General features: G+C 33.3%; 1 protein-coding gene across 4 annotated transcripts in view; it reads left to right on the top strand.

Annotated features, from left to right (window-relative positions):
- LOC118196406 (uncharacterized) overlaps positions 1–19,275 on the top strand; it is a 338,914-nt gene that overhangs the window by 259,291 nt on the left and 60,348 nt on the right. For all 4 annotated transcript variants that reach the window (XM_085807758.1, XM_085807757.1, XM_085807756.1 and 1 more), the window contains 4 exons: positions 1,360–1,510; positions 4,999–5,130; positions 11,517–11,777; positions 12,120–12,227. In XM_085807758.1, the coding sequence (XP_085663884.1) occupies positions 1,360–1,510; positions 4,999–5,130; positions 11,517–11,777; positions 12,120–12,227 (652 nt within the window). The remainder of the gene's footprint in view (positions 1–1,359; positions 1,511–4,998; positions 5,131–11,516; positions 11,778–12,119; positions 12,228–19,275) is intronic.

Here is a 19,275-nt window from a genome sequence, read left to right as displayed (position 1 = left end):
CAGCGCGGATTTTTGGTATTTGACTGTATTGGTTTTATTTATTTAGAATATTGTTTATAATATTTGCATTATTTATTGTGTATTTCAAGTTATCTTTATTTTATGTCATTATAAAGTTTCAATTTGTCAAACCTGCAACACGTAACTCCATTGATTAATTGTACTTATGTACATTTTGCATGTGATGTTGTAGGAATTTCTATTTTTAACTAATTAAAATACAACAAGTACTTAAGTTATGGTTTTTAACTTATGAAAATCATAACAAGAAAACCGAAGGTTTCTCTTGCTAAAAGAGGTTTCTTATTTATGTGTTTAGTGTATCCCTGTTGAATAAAGTAATTCTTGCTGTTAAATTTGTTGCTAGCCACCGATGAAAGTGAAAATGGTTTCATGTACTGCAGTGAGTTTTCATTGTAAAGATATGAAACTTCTGTTTAACTTCATAATGAATATTTTACTAATTGGAACGAGAACCATAAAGACTTAGATAATTAAAAAGAAAACAATCCTTTGGCCAATGGATTTTAAATTACTTGTATAAAATTATGTTTTATATTTTAAATCTAAGTGTATGTCTGAATTTATTGTAAATGGAGGTACATATCTGCTGTGATTATTTAGGTGTATAATGCTTATCACTACTTTATCAAACACCTTATATACTGTCATCTGATAAAATGACTTATGATAAGACCACAGTTTAACTAAGGAAATGCTGTTTATCACAGTAATAAGTATGAGTATTTGTGTATTAATCAATGTGCACCATTTCACCTCCAATAATCAATGGCTTTTGGCAATGAAGTATATTTTCAACATTGCAGATCAGTGAAACAGAGTGTTTTTCCCCACCGCTTCAACAGCTGGTATTGTTTGTCAGCTGTATCAAATTATTATTCTCAATAGATAATCTGTGCTTTCAGATAAATTCTGCTAAATAAGAAAGCAAGTGACATCCCTCCAACCAACTCCTAGTTCCTATTTTAACAAATTATCAGCTGTAACATAACATTTTCATTGCATATCATTCATCATATTGTGTTGTAACTGGAATTTATGCATTAGGGGAGACAGAAATTAATCTATTGCTTAACAACAACAGCAAAAAAGAGAGAGAGAAAGAAAAAGGAAAAACTCTTATCCTTGTTAAAGAAACCAAAACAGTGTAAAGGATTGTCAAACACTCATGGGAATCAGTTTCATGGATGGTATTTTTGGTGATGATTTTGTGTTGGCTAGTACACAAGTACCTAAGTATATGAACACTTTCCTGTGACCATGTATGTATAAATATATTGAATATTTTATGTATGTATTTCTAGATATGAATAACTTATTTTCCCCCCTTCTTTACAGAGTATTCTCATGGGGCTGGGGTATTCATGGTCAGTTGGGTCATGGAAATGCTGAAAATCTCAATTTACCTAAAATAGTCAAATCCTTGAAAAAAGTTATTATAGTTTCCATTTGTGCAGGACAAGGCCATAGTGCTGTATTGAGTCAAAATGTAAGAAATTTAAAATGCATACTGCTTTTCCTGTAGTATTTTAACATATTTTCTTCCGTTTTTCCGCTTCTTTCCCTTTCAGTTTGTTTTTTCTTCCTATTTAAGAATCTGATTTTCCTTTTCATGTTATGTATTCATGAATTTAAGTTTTTAAAATGTAAATTTTTATCTGTGTATAGAAAAATTATTTATGAATAAATAACATTGCAATTAAAAAAATGTGTATTAAACCATGTAACCTATGGTATTTGAGGATTGTCATAGTTTTTGCTGTTGTTAATGTTGATGATATATGTTAAATGTTGATAATATTTTTTAGAAGTGTGTATCTTTTTTTAAATTGCAAATTTATTATACTGCTAAGCAACATATTCCTAAATTATGGAGACGTGAGAAGTTTGGAGCAAGGACTCCTTTAAAATTTTGCCTTATCTTTTCTTAGACTTTAACTCATGGCCTTTGTATACCTCATCATTGCTATGAGAAAAAAATAAAAAGAGAGACATTAATTTTTACAGTGTGAAAGCAAATGTAAAAACTTATGTTGTGCGGAATGTTTTCAGATCCAGCAGTCTGCCAGGTCACTGGTATTATTATTATTATTATTGCAATCAAGCGAAGATAAGCAGTTTGATATCAAACAGAAAAAATGGAAAATGTGAGAATCTTAAATTTTATATATGTATTATACAAATATTATATTAAATTGTAATGGATATAATTGCCACCCTGACGGTATAATGGATAGGAGAGCCTACTGTGGTACCGAAGAGCCTGAGTTCAAATCCCAGAGAAGGCATGGATATATGTAAATGTATAGTGTCTTTGCTTCAAGGGGGCACTGGCATATATGGTATATGGCAAGGCAAAAGTCTGCTCGTGTGGTTTGCTGGAAAAGGAGAGGGGTGGAAAATCCTCGGACAACCCTCCAGTGTGCTCTCCCTCAAAATTGGCGTAGAAAGTTGAAGTCCAACCTCCTTGAGGCTCTGGCAACCATTCTTCCATGAAATACATAGATAACAACAACGTGGATATAATTGAATCCATACAAACAAAATTTTCTTATAAAGAAGATTTCAATATATTTAGAGAATTTAAAGGCAATCTACAAACTGATATGTAGCATTCAAAAAATTATTTTGTACATTTGCATTCAGTTAATAAAAGATGGCATTACAGACATCTTTTATTAATCACTCAAATGGTGCATATACTGTACGAAGTCCGAAATCCGGATGTCCATTTTCTGGAATGATCTAAAATACGGAACTCAAACCACCAACAAAGTTTTTAATACCATTTTTCATAAAAGAATACTATAATTTTAATCCAATACAAGCAAAAACAGCAATATGTATTCAGATTTTCAATCTAATAATGATGATTAGCAATTTTAGTATGATATTTGATATTTTTAGTTGCTCTAAATGTAACCTTTTTAAAAAAAACTCATATCACAGACTTAGAAATTAGTCGATGAATAAATCGTGTAGGAAAAATCATTCCCATTTTTCAATTCAGATTGGACGAGAAAAGCAACTTTATACTAACTTTTAATAGAGAAGATTGCTGGTGAATAAATTACACGATGAAATCGCTGTTGTAATAAATTATTGACAGAAAGAACAGTGACCTCCAAAATCGCTAAATTTGTTGAAATACTTGGAATTAATTAACTTTCATTATGCTAAATTAATTTTTAAAAATGGATTTCTCTTCACTTTATATATTTACACTATATGCACAATGATTGTGCTGATGGAAATACTTTTTGACGGTACACTATTTAATCATGAGAAGGCTGTTACTCTTGATTCCGGAATCAACACATTTTGCTGTCATATTTTTCAGGTACTTTATCCATTGGGATTAGCAGCAGAGATTCATCCTGTCAACTCAGAAGTAATGACAAGCATTTTGATGGAGTAGAAGTGTTGATCCATAATGAATAGGAAATTGGAGGCAAAGGCAGATTAAATGTTCATTTTTTATTTCAACAAACATATTGCTGCCACAAAGAAATTGGCATATTAATTGTGCCTATTCCAAAAAGTTTACATTTTAAATAAATTTGCAGTAATATAGAAGGAGCAGACAGACTGCCGTGCAGCTAGGTCAGAGCTTAGAAAGCAAGTGCAGTATGTTCAGGGTGAAATCATAATTCAGACTGAGTTAGTTTGGGTTTTCAATGAGAACATTGATTGGATAGTTAATACTTCTGTAAAATTATTATTGGCTTCTTGAGTTTTAATTTCCATTTACATCATCAAAATTTTGCAAGAACATGGATTATTCTCGAAATGATGCAGTGCAGAGAGATTACTATTTTTAGAATTGAGAAGGGAAATTTAAGTTGCTAATTTAATCTTTTATGTATTCTTTTTTTTTCTCTTATACACACACACACACATATATATATATTTCAATAGAGTAAATGATTGTGGATATTGTGATTATACCAATTCCTAAAGATTTCAGTTCTGTAAGAATCAGTTGCAATTACTTTAAGTTTTATTTGCAAAACAGCGGCAGTGTTAGTGGAGTTTAGTATTTTACATAATGAAACTCAGCACAGTGTTGATCAGAGGTGTAGAAGTCTTTAGTCGGAAGATGGGAAGAAAGTAATAAAGAAGGGGAAAGAGCTAGTTTTATGCATGGTAGGTCACTGGAATGCATAAACAAGCTGTAAAACTTGAACAAACTGAGCTTAACCATGGGCATTGCATAATTTGACCGTACACATTAGCTGGTAACACGGCATTAAAGGATTGTTCATTTTTTTTAATAAAAGGCTGTGATATGGGCATTGCACATTACTTTGAAGTGATAAGTGATAGAAAAAAAAAAGAGATCTAAAAGCAGTATATCAGATCTAGTGGACACGATTCACCTTAAGCATGTCAAATGATGTTACTCTAATGTGATACCACTTATTTCACTCAATACATTTTCCCTCAGGGACAGGAATAGTACAATCTTTAAGATAGTGTGGGAAACGTTTTCCACTGCAGAGGTCTGAAGTTCTACAAAAGGAGAATAAAAAACTCTCAGAGGCAGCAGTTTCCTTCCCACCACACTTGTTTTGGTAACAATAAATTTATGGTAGACTGAGAGCTAGTTTTATCTTCAATTGCATTGTTATTTTTCGTCATTGAAAAACTGAAGAACTTTTACATGCACTTTGCATAAACATCATTTTAAAAAAGAGGAATAAAACATATTCCCAGAAGAAACCTAACAGATGTGGGAAAATTTTTTTTTATTAAATTATCTGAAACAATTTGTTGTGTATCATTAAACTTTTGAGTTCTTGCTTTATAGTTCCCTTGTATAAGCTACAGATTAAAGAGTCATTTTTTTGTTATCCAATTTTTTTATTATCTATGTATATCCATGCATATAACAGCTTAGGTAAAAGCTCTCACTTTAAAACTTTGTTTTCTTTGTGCAAAAAACATTGTATTTATTATAAAATTTTGATTTTTAAGGATGAAGTGTATACATTCGGATGTGGTATGTTTGGTCAGCTTGGAACGGGATTTGTATCCAAACATAGCTATCCTCAACTTGTGAATATTCCTGAACGTATCAAGTTAATAGCTTCTGGTCATTTTCATGTTGTAAGTATTTTTGTTTGCTTTGAGTTAAAGCTGGCGTAATGTGATGGAATGATGCACAGTGAAACTAAATATATTGTTTTTTCTGTGCAAGAGTAGAAAAAGAAAAATGTTAAGAAAATTATTAAACTAAGAAACTACTTCGCAGTAAATAAGTGGCATTGTATAAATAAACAGCACTTATTACTAACATGAATACTTTATTTAAAAAAAAATACTTTTTAATGACAGGAGTCATATATTATCGTTTGATTTTTAGTGAAATTTTGCTTCAATTAAAAGTATTCTATTTTGAGACGTTTAAGTACTTTTTTCCCTGCTTTGGATGTAACAAAATGCTTTATTTTCCTCAAATTTTGTAAATCTTTATAAAGTTTGGAACCACCTCTTCTTTTTAAATCACCAATAACTTCCATGTTCTTTGAAGATCTAAAATGAAGACTAGCTGTTAAATCATTTAAAACTTACCTGTTCTAAGCTAATGAAAGTAGCAGAAATTAAATTATTGCAACCTGCAACAAAATAACATTCATAAATGCTGCTAAGAATGTTAATGGCCAGAATCAGTGAAGTGTTCAAGTTTGTAAAATGTGCTCTCTACTAAGAAAATGCTAAAATCCTCTTTGCTAATTCGATTGATATACACTGGTGTGCAAAAATTAAGGACTAGACGGTTTTTTCAATATAACTTTGTACAAAAGCTTTCCAAATCAACACATTTAATACCGTAAGATCCCCAATACGTAAGGACGTGAGTAATGTAAGCAACACTTACTAAAAAAGAAATCAGAGGGATAAAAAGAAGCTTTATTGAAAAGGTAGCATGGAGCGCAATGCGACTGAAGGCCGAAACATCCCTGTGATGGGTGTCCAGCAAGAAACATCCGGTCTTTAATAGCGAATATGATCTCCCCTGACTGCTAGACAGGTTTCACAGCGTCTGCCCATGCTGAGAATGAGGGTGTCGATGAGTTGTTGAGGCATTGCTGCCCATTCGTCTTGCAGCGCCAATCGAAGCTCCAGAATCGTTACTGGGGGTAAGGTAAGAGCTGCCAAGCATCTGCCTAGAAAATCCCATACATGCTCGATGGGATTAAGATCCGGAGATCATGCCGGCCAATCCATACGTTCAATATCCTCACTCTCTAAGAGCTGTTCGGCAGCTACTGTGCGATGACATGGTGCATTGTCGTCCATGAAAAGGAACTGCGGACCCATAGCACCTCTAAAAAGACGCACATATGGAAGAAGAATCTCGTTACAATAACGGGTCCCGTTGACTGAACCTGCGTCGAAGATACGATATAAGTCATACATTACGCATAGTCAGAATGTGAAGGTCTGTACGACTACCAAGCATGATGCCTTCCCAAACGAGAACACCGCCACCTCCATACCTGTCCCTTTCAATGATGTTCGAGGGATGATTTCGGCTTCCCCGCTCTCTCCAGATGAGTATGCGATGAGAATCGCTACTCAGACTGAATCTGCTCTCATCTGTAAAGAGTACTCGTCCCCATTCATTATCTCTCCAATTCCGGTGTTCCCGGCACCACAGAGAATGCCTTCTCCGATGGGCAGGCGTTAGAGGTACACACCGTACAGGGCGTCGTGCAAACAGACCACCACCGTGCAGTCTTCTGGCCACGGTAAAACGCGATATTGGTCGTCCTGTCGCCTGTGTCGTGTGTCTAGCGATTTCTCCCGCTGTCTGCCGCCTGTTTCTTCTGGCCTGTAAGGCAATATACCGGTCATCTACAGGTGTGGTTCCTCGTGGATGACCACTACTAAACCCCCGGATAGCTGTTCCGGTAGTTTGAAATTGTCTCCAAAGTCGTGAAACGATGCTGTGAGCAATTCCGAACTCTGCAGCCACACTTGTCACACTGCGGGCTTCTTCCAACTTCCCAATGATTCGACCTTGGGTAAAAGCATCCAGATGTCATCTAACAGATTGATTATTCACCACTTCTCGCTGAGGCAGCAACTCGGTGTGATTTTAACTGCTATACGGTGTGCAATCTCTTTGCCAGAAATACTGATCTTACACCGACAACATGCTTTATACTACTCAGACACTCCCCCATTACATCTACCTGCATATCTGCGCATGTGCTACCGTACGTCACCTTACTTAATCTCCTGATTGGTCTTTCTCTCCGCTCTGCCTCTTCGTTCAGCTGATATGCTAATTTTTTGACTTCGTCCTTAATTTTTGCATACCAGTGTATATGTGTAGTGAGATGATTTAGAAATAGCTTCAATGGAATAGTAATGGTTCCTTGCATTCTAATAACTTGGAGAGACTTTACTACAAAATTAGAAGGATGACACTTGAAGATAGACGTGGGTGTATCCATCACTTAATTGTATTTCTTGTTAACTAATTTTTAGGGCACATATTCCTGTTTACACATTATCATTATGGGTGCGATATGCATCCCACAACTTTATACAGTACAAAGTCTTTAATCTGGACTCGTCGGGACTTTGGCGATTCCAAATTAGGGGTTTTTCTGGATTATAGATCATCAATTTAAATCTGGTAAGATGGCATGCAGAAATTATACAATTAAAAATATGAAACCATAATTTATGAAATAAAGAGCAATTATGATCTAAAGGGTATCAAAACTTACTAAAAAAACACTTAATATTTATTTGTTTACTTTATTAAACATTTCTATCAATGCACGTATGTGTAAAGCATACATTACGCATAGTCAGAATTAGGAAATTGCAACCAGAAAACTATTTGATGTGTATTCGTGATATTTATAATGACGAGGAAATTGATTTAAATCATATCGGAGTACATCGAGATGAAACACTACATTTAGTAAGGAATTATAAGCCGAATAAAATAAAAACATCTGCCCTGAAGATGAGGATAGTGCTGACAGATCAACTTCCAGCTTATTGTGCACCGCGATGTCCCCCCCCCCCACCTCTGCAGAGCAGCATGAAATTGATAAACAGATTTCGGAATGGTTAGAGAAACAAATCACCTTTCTGTCACTTTCTTCATGCATTTATCCATTTTTTGCAGCAATTCCACTTTTTGTTTGATGGACATCGAAACATACTTTCGTTTTGTACGATCCTTTGGGAGCTCCAGAATCGGAAATTCTTTTTGACATAATCGAAAGTTCAAGTTTACTTTTATAGTATTGCTCTTACAGTCTGCAAAAAATAATAAGCCAGATCCAATTCGAAAATTAAGGAACAACGCAATCATCAACATTAACTGAAATAGATAATTAGATAATTTTAGCTTATACCATCTGTTATACATAAAACGCGCACGCGAAAACGTATTCTGCACTTGCGCACACGCATATGCGCAGGCGTAAAAGGTCTGACGCACACGCGTGAACGCTTATGCGCATGTGGTGCATGCATAGAAAGTGTTTAGCTTTGAGGTCCGGATTATGGGTGTCCGAATTAACGACTTTTGACTGTAATTTATCTTAAATGTGTAAAATAAAAGGAAATTTTATAAAATACCATATTTCCTCACATATTTCTCCCCCTGGCTAGTGCCAAATTCTGAAAATGTTTGCTTAATTTTCCCCTTCCTTAATGCAGTCAAAGAATGAGCTATGAGAATGACTTAAGAGAACCTGTTCTGTTAAAACAGTAGCTTTGGCTCCCTGGTCTTAATTTTTTGACGTTTTTATTGATTCACTGTGTTATGTAATTAATTATTTATAATTATACCTCACTTTAATTAACCAACATTGGTATGTGATATGTGTCCATCTCATCTATGCTCTAACTAACTGAGGGCTCCCTTCTGGTAGTTTAGGCTTTTACTTTTGCTCTTACTCATTGTTTGTGTTTATTTTTATTATTTTCCAAGTGTTTCTTTAAATTATGTTAATGCTATTATGCCATTGTTAGAGTTAAATCACATCTAAATTATTATTTTTAATGAAAAGGTATGAACATTTTCATTTATTTGCTTGAGTAACTGAAAAAAAAAAAAGGAGCACGTAGTAATGCTATTATTTAATTAGTTTCAATTCTGATGCTTATACAAGGAGAGTAGAACTGAGCAAAGTTTTTCCAAAATATAAAGGGAAGCGTGCGAAATATATATGAAAGCAATGCAAAGCATAACGGAACTTCACATAGTAACCCTAAAAAACACTACAAGGTAGAGTAAAAAAAGAATATCCTTTGCTGCTTTTGTTTAAAATGTAATGCGTCATCATCAAAATTGTGGGGTGCAGATTCCCCCCCCCCCCAGATTGTGAAGTGTCACAAGTAATAAAGGTATTTTCGGAATATCAAGTGATTTTTGTGATTCTTCAAAAGCTCCTGACTGCCAAACTAAATTTTATCATCACATATATATACTTCATAGTCCATATTCAGTCCAAAACGGTTTTGTCCCTGAAGGACTTTTGTTTTCGTTTTGCGATTTTGTGTTGAATCACTATAAATGTCCATTTCACTTTTCAAACTGTTGCCACCAAATATTAGAGTCCTGAATGTTTGAGAAATTAAATAATGAAAAATCTGCATAAATGTATGTATATTTCTCGCATTGTGATAAAACCATGGTACATAGAGCCATCGAATGTTGAATGACGTAATCCTACTATATGGGCATTTGGAATTTGTTTTATTATCGATTTCATATTTTGTAAAACTTTAACGAATTTTTGAGTAACAAACTCAACGATTTGAAAGCGAGCAATGGCAACTATCTACGGGTGAAAAAAAAACTTTTTATCTCCATCGTGCAGATTTGTCTCTGAGGATGCGTGTAATAGGAGAGAATGCCAGGCCGCCGTCAACGAAGGCACTTCCAGCCAGATAGACAATTTTACGAGAGGTATGGTGATCGGACTGAGAAGGGCGGGTTGGACCGTACGTCAAATCGCAGCTGATACCCACATGGATGCGAGCAGGGTGCATCGGCTATGGCGAACATGGTCGGAACAAGGAAATGTGGGAAGGAGGGGTGCAGGTGCAGCCAGAGTGACGTCAGCACACCTGGATTGACGCATCCTCCGACAAGCTGTGGCGGTCCCGCAAGTCACTTGTACTGTAATTCTGCAGCATGTGCAAGATACCATGGATGTTCCCATGTCGACCAGAGCCATTTCCCATCGATTGGTTGAACATGGCCTGCACTCACGGCATCTGTTAAGAAGACTGCCATTGACCCCACAGCATAGACGGCAACGTTTAGAATGTTGCCAGACTAGAGCGATGTGGATGACAGAATGTCGAAATGTCGTGTTCTCAGATGAGTCACGCTTCTGTTTATCGAGTGATAGTCGCCGCATACATGTGTGGCGTTGACGTGGAGACAGATCTAATCTGGCAGTAACTGTGGAACGCCCCACCGTGCGTGGCATAATGGTTTGGGGTGCTATTGCCTAAGATTCTAGGTCACCTCTAGTTCGTATTCAGGGCACTATGGCGGCCAACGATACTTGGATAATGTACTGTGACCGGTGGCAATCCCCTGCATTCAGGGGCTGCCTAATGCAATTTTTCAGCAGGATAATGCCCGACCACACAGTGCTCGCATCTGCCAACTTGCTCTGCAAGGTGTACAGATGCTTCCCTGGCCACTGTACTCTCCTGACCTGTCACCAATTAAACATGTATGGGATGTGATTGGACGCCATTTGCAGACTCTGCCCCTGCCTCGTTCAGAAGAACTGTGGCAAATGGTTGAAAGGGAATGGAGAGCCATCCCTCAGGACACCATCCGCATTCTTATTGATTCCATGCCTAGATTTGTTTCTTCGTGCATCGTTGTCTACGGTGGTCCTACATCCTACTGAGCCGACGCCGTTCTCGCTCTGTATCCTATCATTTTGAAATAAAGATCACTTATTTCAAATTTCATCACTTTCTGACCACTCTGTCTTGGTTTTGAATTTTCAATGTCGAGCAGTGTATTTATATAATAATGCATATGCAGTGGAAATCGGGTGGTGGAAAGGTTTGTTTGTTAGAATTAGGCAGAGTGTTAAAAGCGGGGGATGAGTTCATTTCGAAATAAGATTGTAAATGAAACTGTCTAATACATGCTATCTGATTGGGGAGGATTTAAATAAAATGATAGACACGATATATACGCCTTGTATATTATGCCTGATGAAGGGTTAACAAGAAATGAATGATTACGAAATGTGTTATTGGGAACATCTAGAACTAGCTTTCTTGTGCTTTGTGAGTGTGTTGCTCAATGTTGGTAGTTTTTAATCTTGTAAGTAGATTTAAGCATTTAAAATGCAACCTTTGTTCAGATGTATTTGTGTTTGAATAATTTTGGGGTAGTCTTTTTTAATTTACTTTATTAGTCATGTGTTTCATTGCTGTTAACCTGCTGTAATTATTATATTTACCATTTTTTTCAATAGCTTGCTGTAAGCAGAACAAATAGGATTTATACATGGGGATGTAATCCGCAAGCTTTAAGATTGCAGGCTCAGAATTCACGCAGAGCTCGTCATCAAGGAAATATTCTGTATCAAAATTCTCGATCTTCTAATTATGTTGCTAGCAGTATTATGAATAACTCAGCTTTACGTAGATCTGGAGATGTAAATGAAACTCTGCAACAAAGTCATCTTCTGCCTAGTCTAGTCAATACTGCTTCTGTTGCAGATACAATAATTCAGGTATTCTATTTCTGTTATCGTTTCATTGTTCATTACTATTATAGTTCTATTGAAAAGTGTAGACTGTTACATTCATTCATTTTATTGGCCATGCAGTGTTATTCACGAGAAATTAAAGCATGTATTTTACAGTTAGTAGTCTTTTATTATTTTGGATGTGTATGAAATACTTTATTCCTTTGTGTAATATGAATTTTTCATAAATAACTTATCTTTTATTACCTGTTTTACTTAATTTTTGAAATTTTTTAGTTTGAATAAAAAATTTTCTATAAACTCATCACAAGCATTTTTAATTATGAAAATAGGTTTGTATTAACGTTCACCTTTCATTTATTGCAGCTATCATGTGGTAGTCATCATTCTGTACTTATTACTACATGTGGAGATATATATTCTTGGGGAAGGAATTCTGAAGGCCAGATTGGAAATGGTACTAGACGGGAACAAGTTAGTATTTTATATTGCAGTTTATATATGTATGATCATTAGTAATAATTTAAAAACAAATTGACATTCAGAAATCGTATACGTATATTCTATGTCTCTACATGCAATTTTTGCGTAGAATACTTTTTTCATTTGGTGTGCATCTGTTTATTATTATTTTAATAATATTCATTTGATTGTCTAACAGCTGTTGTCTGTCTTCGTTTCTCATTTTTACTTCCTTGTACGAAATAAAAAGGAAGTATTGTAATCGCGAAAAGTTTCAGGCAGCATATTTCAACGAAAATATCCATTTTGACCGCTATCGAATGCAATTTAACGATGTTTTTGCGTGATATCTGTACGTAAGGACAGAATAAAATACTCTTTTCCTTCAAAAAAATTATAAAACTGCTTTAAAATTAATTCTGAAGAGAATTTTTCGTGGCGTCTGTACGAACGTATCTCACATAACTCAAAAACGAGTAGCCTCAGAACGTTGAAATTTTGTATATAGGACTGCTATAACATGTAGATGTGCACCTCGTATTTGGGTTGCAATCGGCTGCACCAAACGTATATAAATATATTTATATATATATATCCACTCTATTACCCGGCTCAGTGATCTCAGTTTCTTTACTCTTATATGTTGGTAAATTGTACATTTTTTGCTTTAAAAATGATTGAATTATGTTGTTTTTATCTTCCGGTTAAGGATTTTATGCCTTTAGTAAATCGGTGTGCAATATTTTTAGAATTATCAGCAATTTTAAAATTGTTTAATTGCCACTAAGCCTTTTTTAATGGCGGCCATTGATGTTTACATTTGAAACAGGAGACTAGTGGATTTGTTGCCAATCTAGAGAAACTTAGCTTCACAACAACAAAGATAACGCCTTCATTTATTATTTAAATCATGCTTAATCCTTTCTAGAATTTTTTCGAGGAAATAAGCGTTTAAGATTTACTTCGTAATTTTTAATACAGATATTTTGAGTTTTTATGTATTTTTTCCTTCTCGCGAAGTGAGAACTGAATTAATTAAATGAGAAATACTCAATCGTCTGTGAAAAACTGTTTCTTTTTTTGTTTGTTTGTTTGCTTAATTTCTTTTATACATCATTCTAGCTTTATTGTAGTATTTGAATTGAACATGTGGCAACGATTAGATAATTCTATTCTTTAAATGATATAAATTTTGTGCATTATGAGTTATAATATGAACGAAATATATAAGTTAACTGTTATATAATTATTAATACTGTTAAGTGAATCTAGCGCTAGAGTGTCGCTATGGTAAACAAATACTAGAGTGAATTTTAAAGAATGCATTTATTCTATTGTGGTTTATGCGCTGTCGGCGAAGTAGATTTAATTCAATCCAATAAGTTTAAATGAAATGCAAGAAAAAATGCGTATAATTTAATATTCCAATTCAAGGAAGTCATGTGGTGTACACATCAGATTTTTTATCTTAGTAAGAGAGAAAATAAAGAGAAAAGATAACTCAGTGCTTTCTGAACTCATCTATGCCTCTTTGATTGAAATTACAGTTCTGTAAGCAGGAAAATTCATAGGTTTTAATGCATAGATAATCATTTTTTAATCAGAGATAACCACTTGGAGTCATTTGGTTCCTAAAAATACCATATTTTGCTACATAAAGCAACAACAAACTGATGCAGATCAAAGTCCAAAAGCTGGATGTCCAGTTTGGGATGATCTAATATCTGAAACTCCGTACCACTAGCCACTTTTTTCAACATATAGGAATGGCGAATATAATGCTAAAAAACGCAAATGTAAAAGGAAATTAAAGGAATTTTTCTCCCAACTGAGATTTATATACAAAACTTTCAAATACCTGCTTGCTAGAGAACCATATCATATCCAGTGACAATACATTAATTGACATTAGCCACAACCTTTCTTTCAGCTGTGGTTGTGGAGGGGGGTTAATGTTTTTTATGTTTGACCTAAACGATGAGTGAAGCCTCGGGATATTTATTTGGAATAGGACTCGTACTGGTTTTCTTTTGTTGGCATAGAAGTGGGGCAAAAGAATTAGATTACAAAAAACGTAATTTCAGTTAATATAGCAAATCTCTCTTCCTTAACTTTCTAATTTGATACAGCTTATTATTTTTTTGTAGGCCATTATTACACCTATCTGATCAGAGTGAGAAATTTTGATTATATCGAAAAGAGTTTTTGATTATGGAGCTCTAGCAAGGTCTGCTAAGTGAAAGTATATTTAGTACTTACCTTCTATACTAACCTTGGCAAGCAAAAATGGTACTGGTTCAAATCAGGCTTAAGAATGTTCACTTTCAAAATTAGGCGAAACAGACTTGTTTTGATGTAGATTTTTCAAGCTGTTGGAGGCAAAATGTTCCAGTTAATGGCATTTGTGAAGATTTGTGATCTGATAATAGATGGAAATGATTAACAAGAGATCCCCATTGTGATGATAATACCCCATTAAGCAGTCAACTATTGGAAAGTAAAATCAATCAACCAGCAGTTCACAAATGGAAGATAGTATGGTTTTAAATCCAGAAAATATAGCTACTGATAGTGAAGAAAATATTGAAGAGGTTTTTGAAAAATGAAAAGTTTGCACTTGGGAATTCTTGACATGCCAATTAGAGGAATTGAACAGTGGAAATTTTCTAAAATCCACACCATACAGTAGTTTTTAGTAATTATTAGCTGATTTATTTGAGTTCATGCAAAATTTTTTTCTCAGGCTCTGTCCAACAGCTTCTTTAATCTTAAATCATTCTTTAATTTTTGTTATCTTTTCCTCAAACTAATAAGTCATCTATATATATTATTTCAAAAATATCTTCCAAATCTCAAAAAATTTCAAAAACTATTCTGTGAAGAACTTCTGGTAATGAACTCAGTCCATATGGCAACCTTGAAAAACATTAATTACCTAACAGAGTATTAAATTTAGTAAATTTATGACTTAAATCTGACAGTTTAATTTGCCAAAATGCTTTGTTTGAATCTAAAATACTAAACACCTTTGCATTTGTTACGTGAGATTTCTTCAAAGATTGGTATGTGATAATGTTCTCTCAGTATATTTTGGTTAAGATACTGAGGAACTAAACAAATTACCATCCTTTTCTGTACGTCGATTAACTTTCTGTGTAATAGCATCTTTTTCCATTCTTGCCAGTTCTCTTTTTAGAGGATTTAATAAACTAAGTGGAATTTTCCTACTGAGCTGTAATTTACCAGCAGCTTCTGGTCTTAATTTAACTTGATAGGTGTATCCTGTTAAACTCCCATTTTCTTTAAATAAATCTTGATATTCATTTAAAGATTCTGGTAACTTTCCATTAGATTCAGGATTTACTGTACAAATCCTTTGTACTAGGTTTAATTTTTATAGTGTAGGTGAACTTAAACTAACTGGAACAGTTTTATCACATGCTACTACTTGAAATTCTACTTCATCTTTGTCACCTTTAGATGTCTCATGTGAGAACTTACATTTTCCAACTGCATTAGTTTTAGAACCATTGGAATTATTTAAAGTGACTTTTGGTTCAGTCAAACATTTATCTCTTAAATTTAATTGTTTAAATTTAGGCAATGGTAACACATTATTACACACATAAATATTTAGATTACTTATGAATTAGATTTAATAACACACATAAATATTTAGATGTGTTTGCTTTTAATCTTTCAAGCCATTCTGTTCTCTTTTTAGAAAATGGATTTTTATCTGCTACTGATCCTAAAATATATTCATTACCATTATAAAGCAGTTCATGCTCTAAATTATTCTGTACAACATTAACATTTGTGCTTATTTTAGAAAAGTGATTTTTTCTTTTTATAGCATAAGCAAATCTTGTTATAAGCAGGACAGTTGTATAACTTATGAAAAGTTATACATTTTCTACGTGGTTTCGGATTATTCCTTGAAAATTTGCAGATGATTTAATACTTTGTTGCTTTTGTTTTACACCGTATTTTTCTTATGCGGCTGACTTTTTCCCTCTGGAGGTGGAATTTTGTTCTGCTTCATCACTTCTTTTTTATTTTCTTCAGTTAAAATTTTCAGCTGAAGTTCTGTTAATTCTGAACCCTTACACATTTTAATACATTTCTCCATTGTTAACTGACCGTCTCTCAATAACCTTATTATTAAGACTTTTATTTAAAATTCCACTTATTATTTTATCTCTAATTAAACTGTCTTTTAATTCTCCAAACCGAGAGTTACTACTTAATTTCTTTAACTTCGTTAAAAAGTCGTCAAACGATTCACCTGCATGTTGTGTTCGACAGAAAAATATATGTCTATCAACACTTTCGTTTGCTTTCGGTATGCAGTAATTTTTGAAAGCTTGAATTACATCGTCAACATCCTTCTTATCTTCTTCACTTACATTAAAGTATTAAACCTTTCTAGTGCTTCTTCACCAATAGTATGCAATAAAATAACTACTTTAATTTCAGGTAATTTAGTAATACCACCAGATGCTATCATGTAAATCTGGAATTTTTGTTTCGACTTCTTCCAATTTTCACTTAAATTACCTTCGAAATTTAGGTTATTCGATGGCTTTAATCCATCCATATTTAATTTAAGTCTTAAGGTAGTTCATATATATGTGAAATATTAAAAGCACAAGGGAAAGCCGGAAGAGTATGCATATTGAAGAAGAATTTGTTTGCTTAATTCCATTTTTATTTCCAATTGATATTTGTGGCCACAATCACTTGGCACTCCAGTCGTGCCTTTCCACAGAAGATTTACATTTTTGATAATGTTGAGATAGAAAGCAAGCCAGCGAAATTACATCTTAGCAGACTAGAGAGCAAAGCTGAAGTGTGTTATTATGCAAGATGGAAGCATGCGAAGAGAAAAGTTTTAGTTTGCAATTTGGTGATTGGTCAAGAGGCATCTGCATTAAGGGTTACGTAAGATTGCATGATTAATTTGAATGGTGCAGTTTAGATGTAAGTGCTATTTTTAGGACAGATAGAGGAAGTTCCCAATTGAAATAGAAAATAAAAGAGCTTATAGTGAATTAAATTTAGAAGTTTGCTTTCATATTTTTTATCTTACACATTCCCCCCTTTAAAAAAAAAGGCAGAGCGATAGAGAAGCCGTTTTGAGAGAAAAAGCATTAGAGTAGCAAAACATGAGATATATAATTTTGAAACGTACAAAATATAATATTAGCTTTTGAACAATAAAATTATAATATGTAAAATTTTGAGTTCAATAATAATTTTTTAAAATCCTATGATGATTTGAGTCCAATCTGTAGAAAGTTCTTTTTTCTGGAACATTCACATCATAATTTTGATATTTCAGGAGAGGATTTCCAAAAATTTTTTCCACACCAAATCACAATTATAAAAATTTTATATACCCACAAATTATTATGAATGATCTTAAAATCTAAAAATTTACACCAAATTTCAAATTCATAAGTAATACTTTATCATTTGCAATAGCATGATTGAAATTATGGTTTTACTTTTATTACATTTTACAATTTTCTTATTTTTCAAAAACTAGAAGACCCCACAATTTTCTCCTAGTAAACACATCCAGCTAGACTAGAACTAGAAGAGAAACACGCTAATGTGACAATCAAAATCATAAAACCAACTTTGTATTTAGGGTAAGTATAATGAAACACTCAATCGATTTCGAGGGCAATTAAAGGTCCCTCCTCATCAGGAGAAAGAAAAACATAGAACATCCAGCTATTTAGGCAAATCCACTTTAGACTCGTGTATTAAATTTTCATGAGTGGTTAGTGAACTGCGCTACAGCATTCCATTATATTAAAAAAAATCACACTCCATCATCTGAAAAAATAAAAATTCTATATAATAAATAAAGTGGGAGCCTTCAAAGTTTATATTGTATTGTATGAAAAAGGTAAAAGGAACAGTTATGCAGAGGTAAAACAGGCTTCTGTTTCTGAACTAATACTCCCTCATACTTCATATTAAACATACAATTATTGATAATTATAACATTCATTTACCATAATTCCAAAGAAATTTAATATATTTTACTCTTAATTAAATTCTGATCTAAATTTTAATATGATTATTCAATTTCTTAAATCTTTGGTATTTGTATATTAATTTTAACAATATTTAACATTCTCCCATGTAATAATTATTTCATTTGTACTTCATATAGATATCATTCTCAAAATAATTATAAAATTTTTAATATTCAAATTTTTAAACAATAATCTTAATTACAAAATAATTTCAAAATTCTTATCTTCTTGTTGAGAATTTTGGATTTATCTTAATCTTCACTGAATAAAATCTTTGAATACTTATCCATTTTGATTTGATATTTTCATAGCACAGTGCCACATTTTTTTTAATATATATTCATCGAATTAAAATCATTTTGTAAGAAAATGCCACACTTTTAGATTTCAAAAATATAACCAATTATTGAGTAAGTTATTTATAATGATGCTGCTGGAGAAAAACTGAAAAAACTTTATCATCACGTAACATCAAAACGCGTTTTCGGAATATTGCCACTTAAATTTTCTAGATGGGAACAACTTGAATAAATTTAACCAAAGAAATTAATCACACTTCAATACCACTTTTGATGAGGCCATTAAATCACTTTCATACTTGATGCATCATATTTCGATGTTAGTAACCTTGGCCTAACTGCGAATTTAGATGAATATTTTCCATTTTCATTTTATCCATTCGTTAAATGATGTGAGATTAGTTGACATAAATGTTCCATTGAGGTTAGTAGCAGATAATCCAATCCTGTATGACTAATTGAAATATTAAGAACACAAGGAAAAGCTGGAGCAGTGTTGATGCGTGCTTAGATCCATATTGAAAAAGAATTTTGATTGCTTAATTCCATTTTTATTTCCAATTGATATTTGTGGTCACAATCACTTGGCACTCCAGTCGTGCCTTTCCTCAGAAGATTTACATTTTTGATATTGTTGATATAGAAAGCAAGCCATCAAAATTAATTACATCTTAACGGACTAGAGAGCAAAGCTGAAGTGCATTGTTA

Source organism: Stegodyphus dumicola, chromosome X1, assembly GCF_044657685.1.
Source record: "Stegodyphus dumicola isolate Sdum_Otavi_A_Nest chromosome X1, ASM4465768v1".
Classification (NCBI taxonomy): domain Eukaryota; kingdom Metazoa; phylum Arthropoda; class Arachnida; order Araneae; family Eresidae; genus Stegodyphus; species Stegodyphus dumicola.
This window is presented reverse-complemented; position numbering and strand designations above follow the sequence as displayed.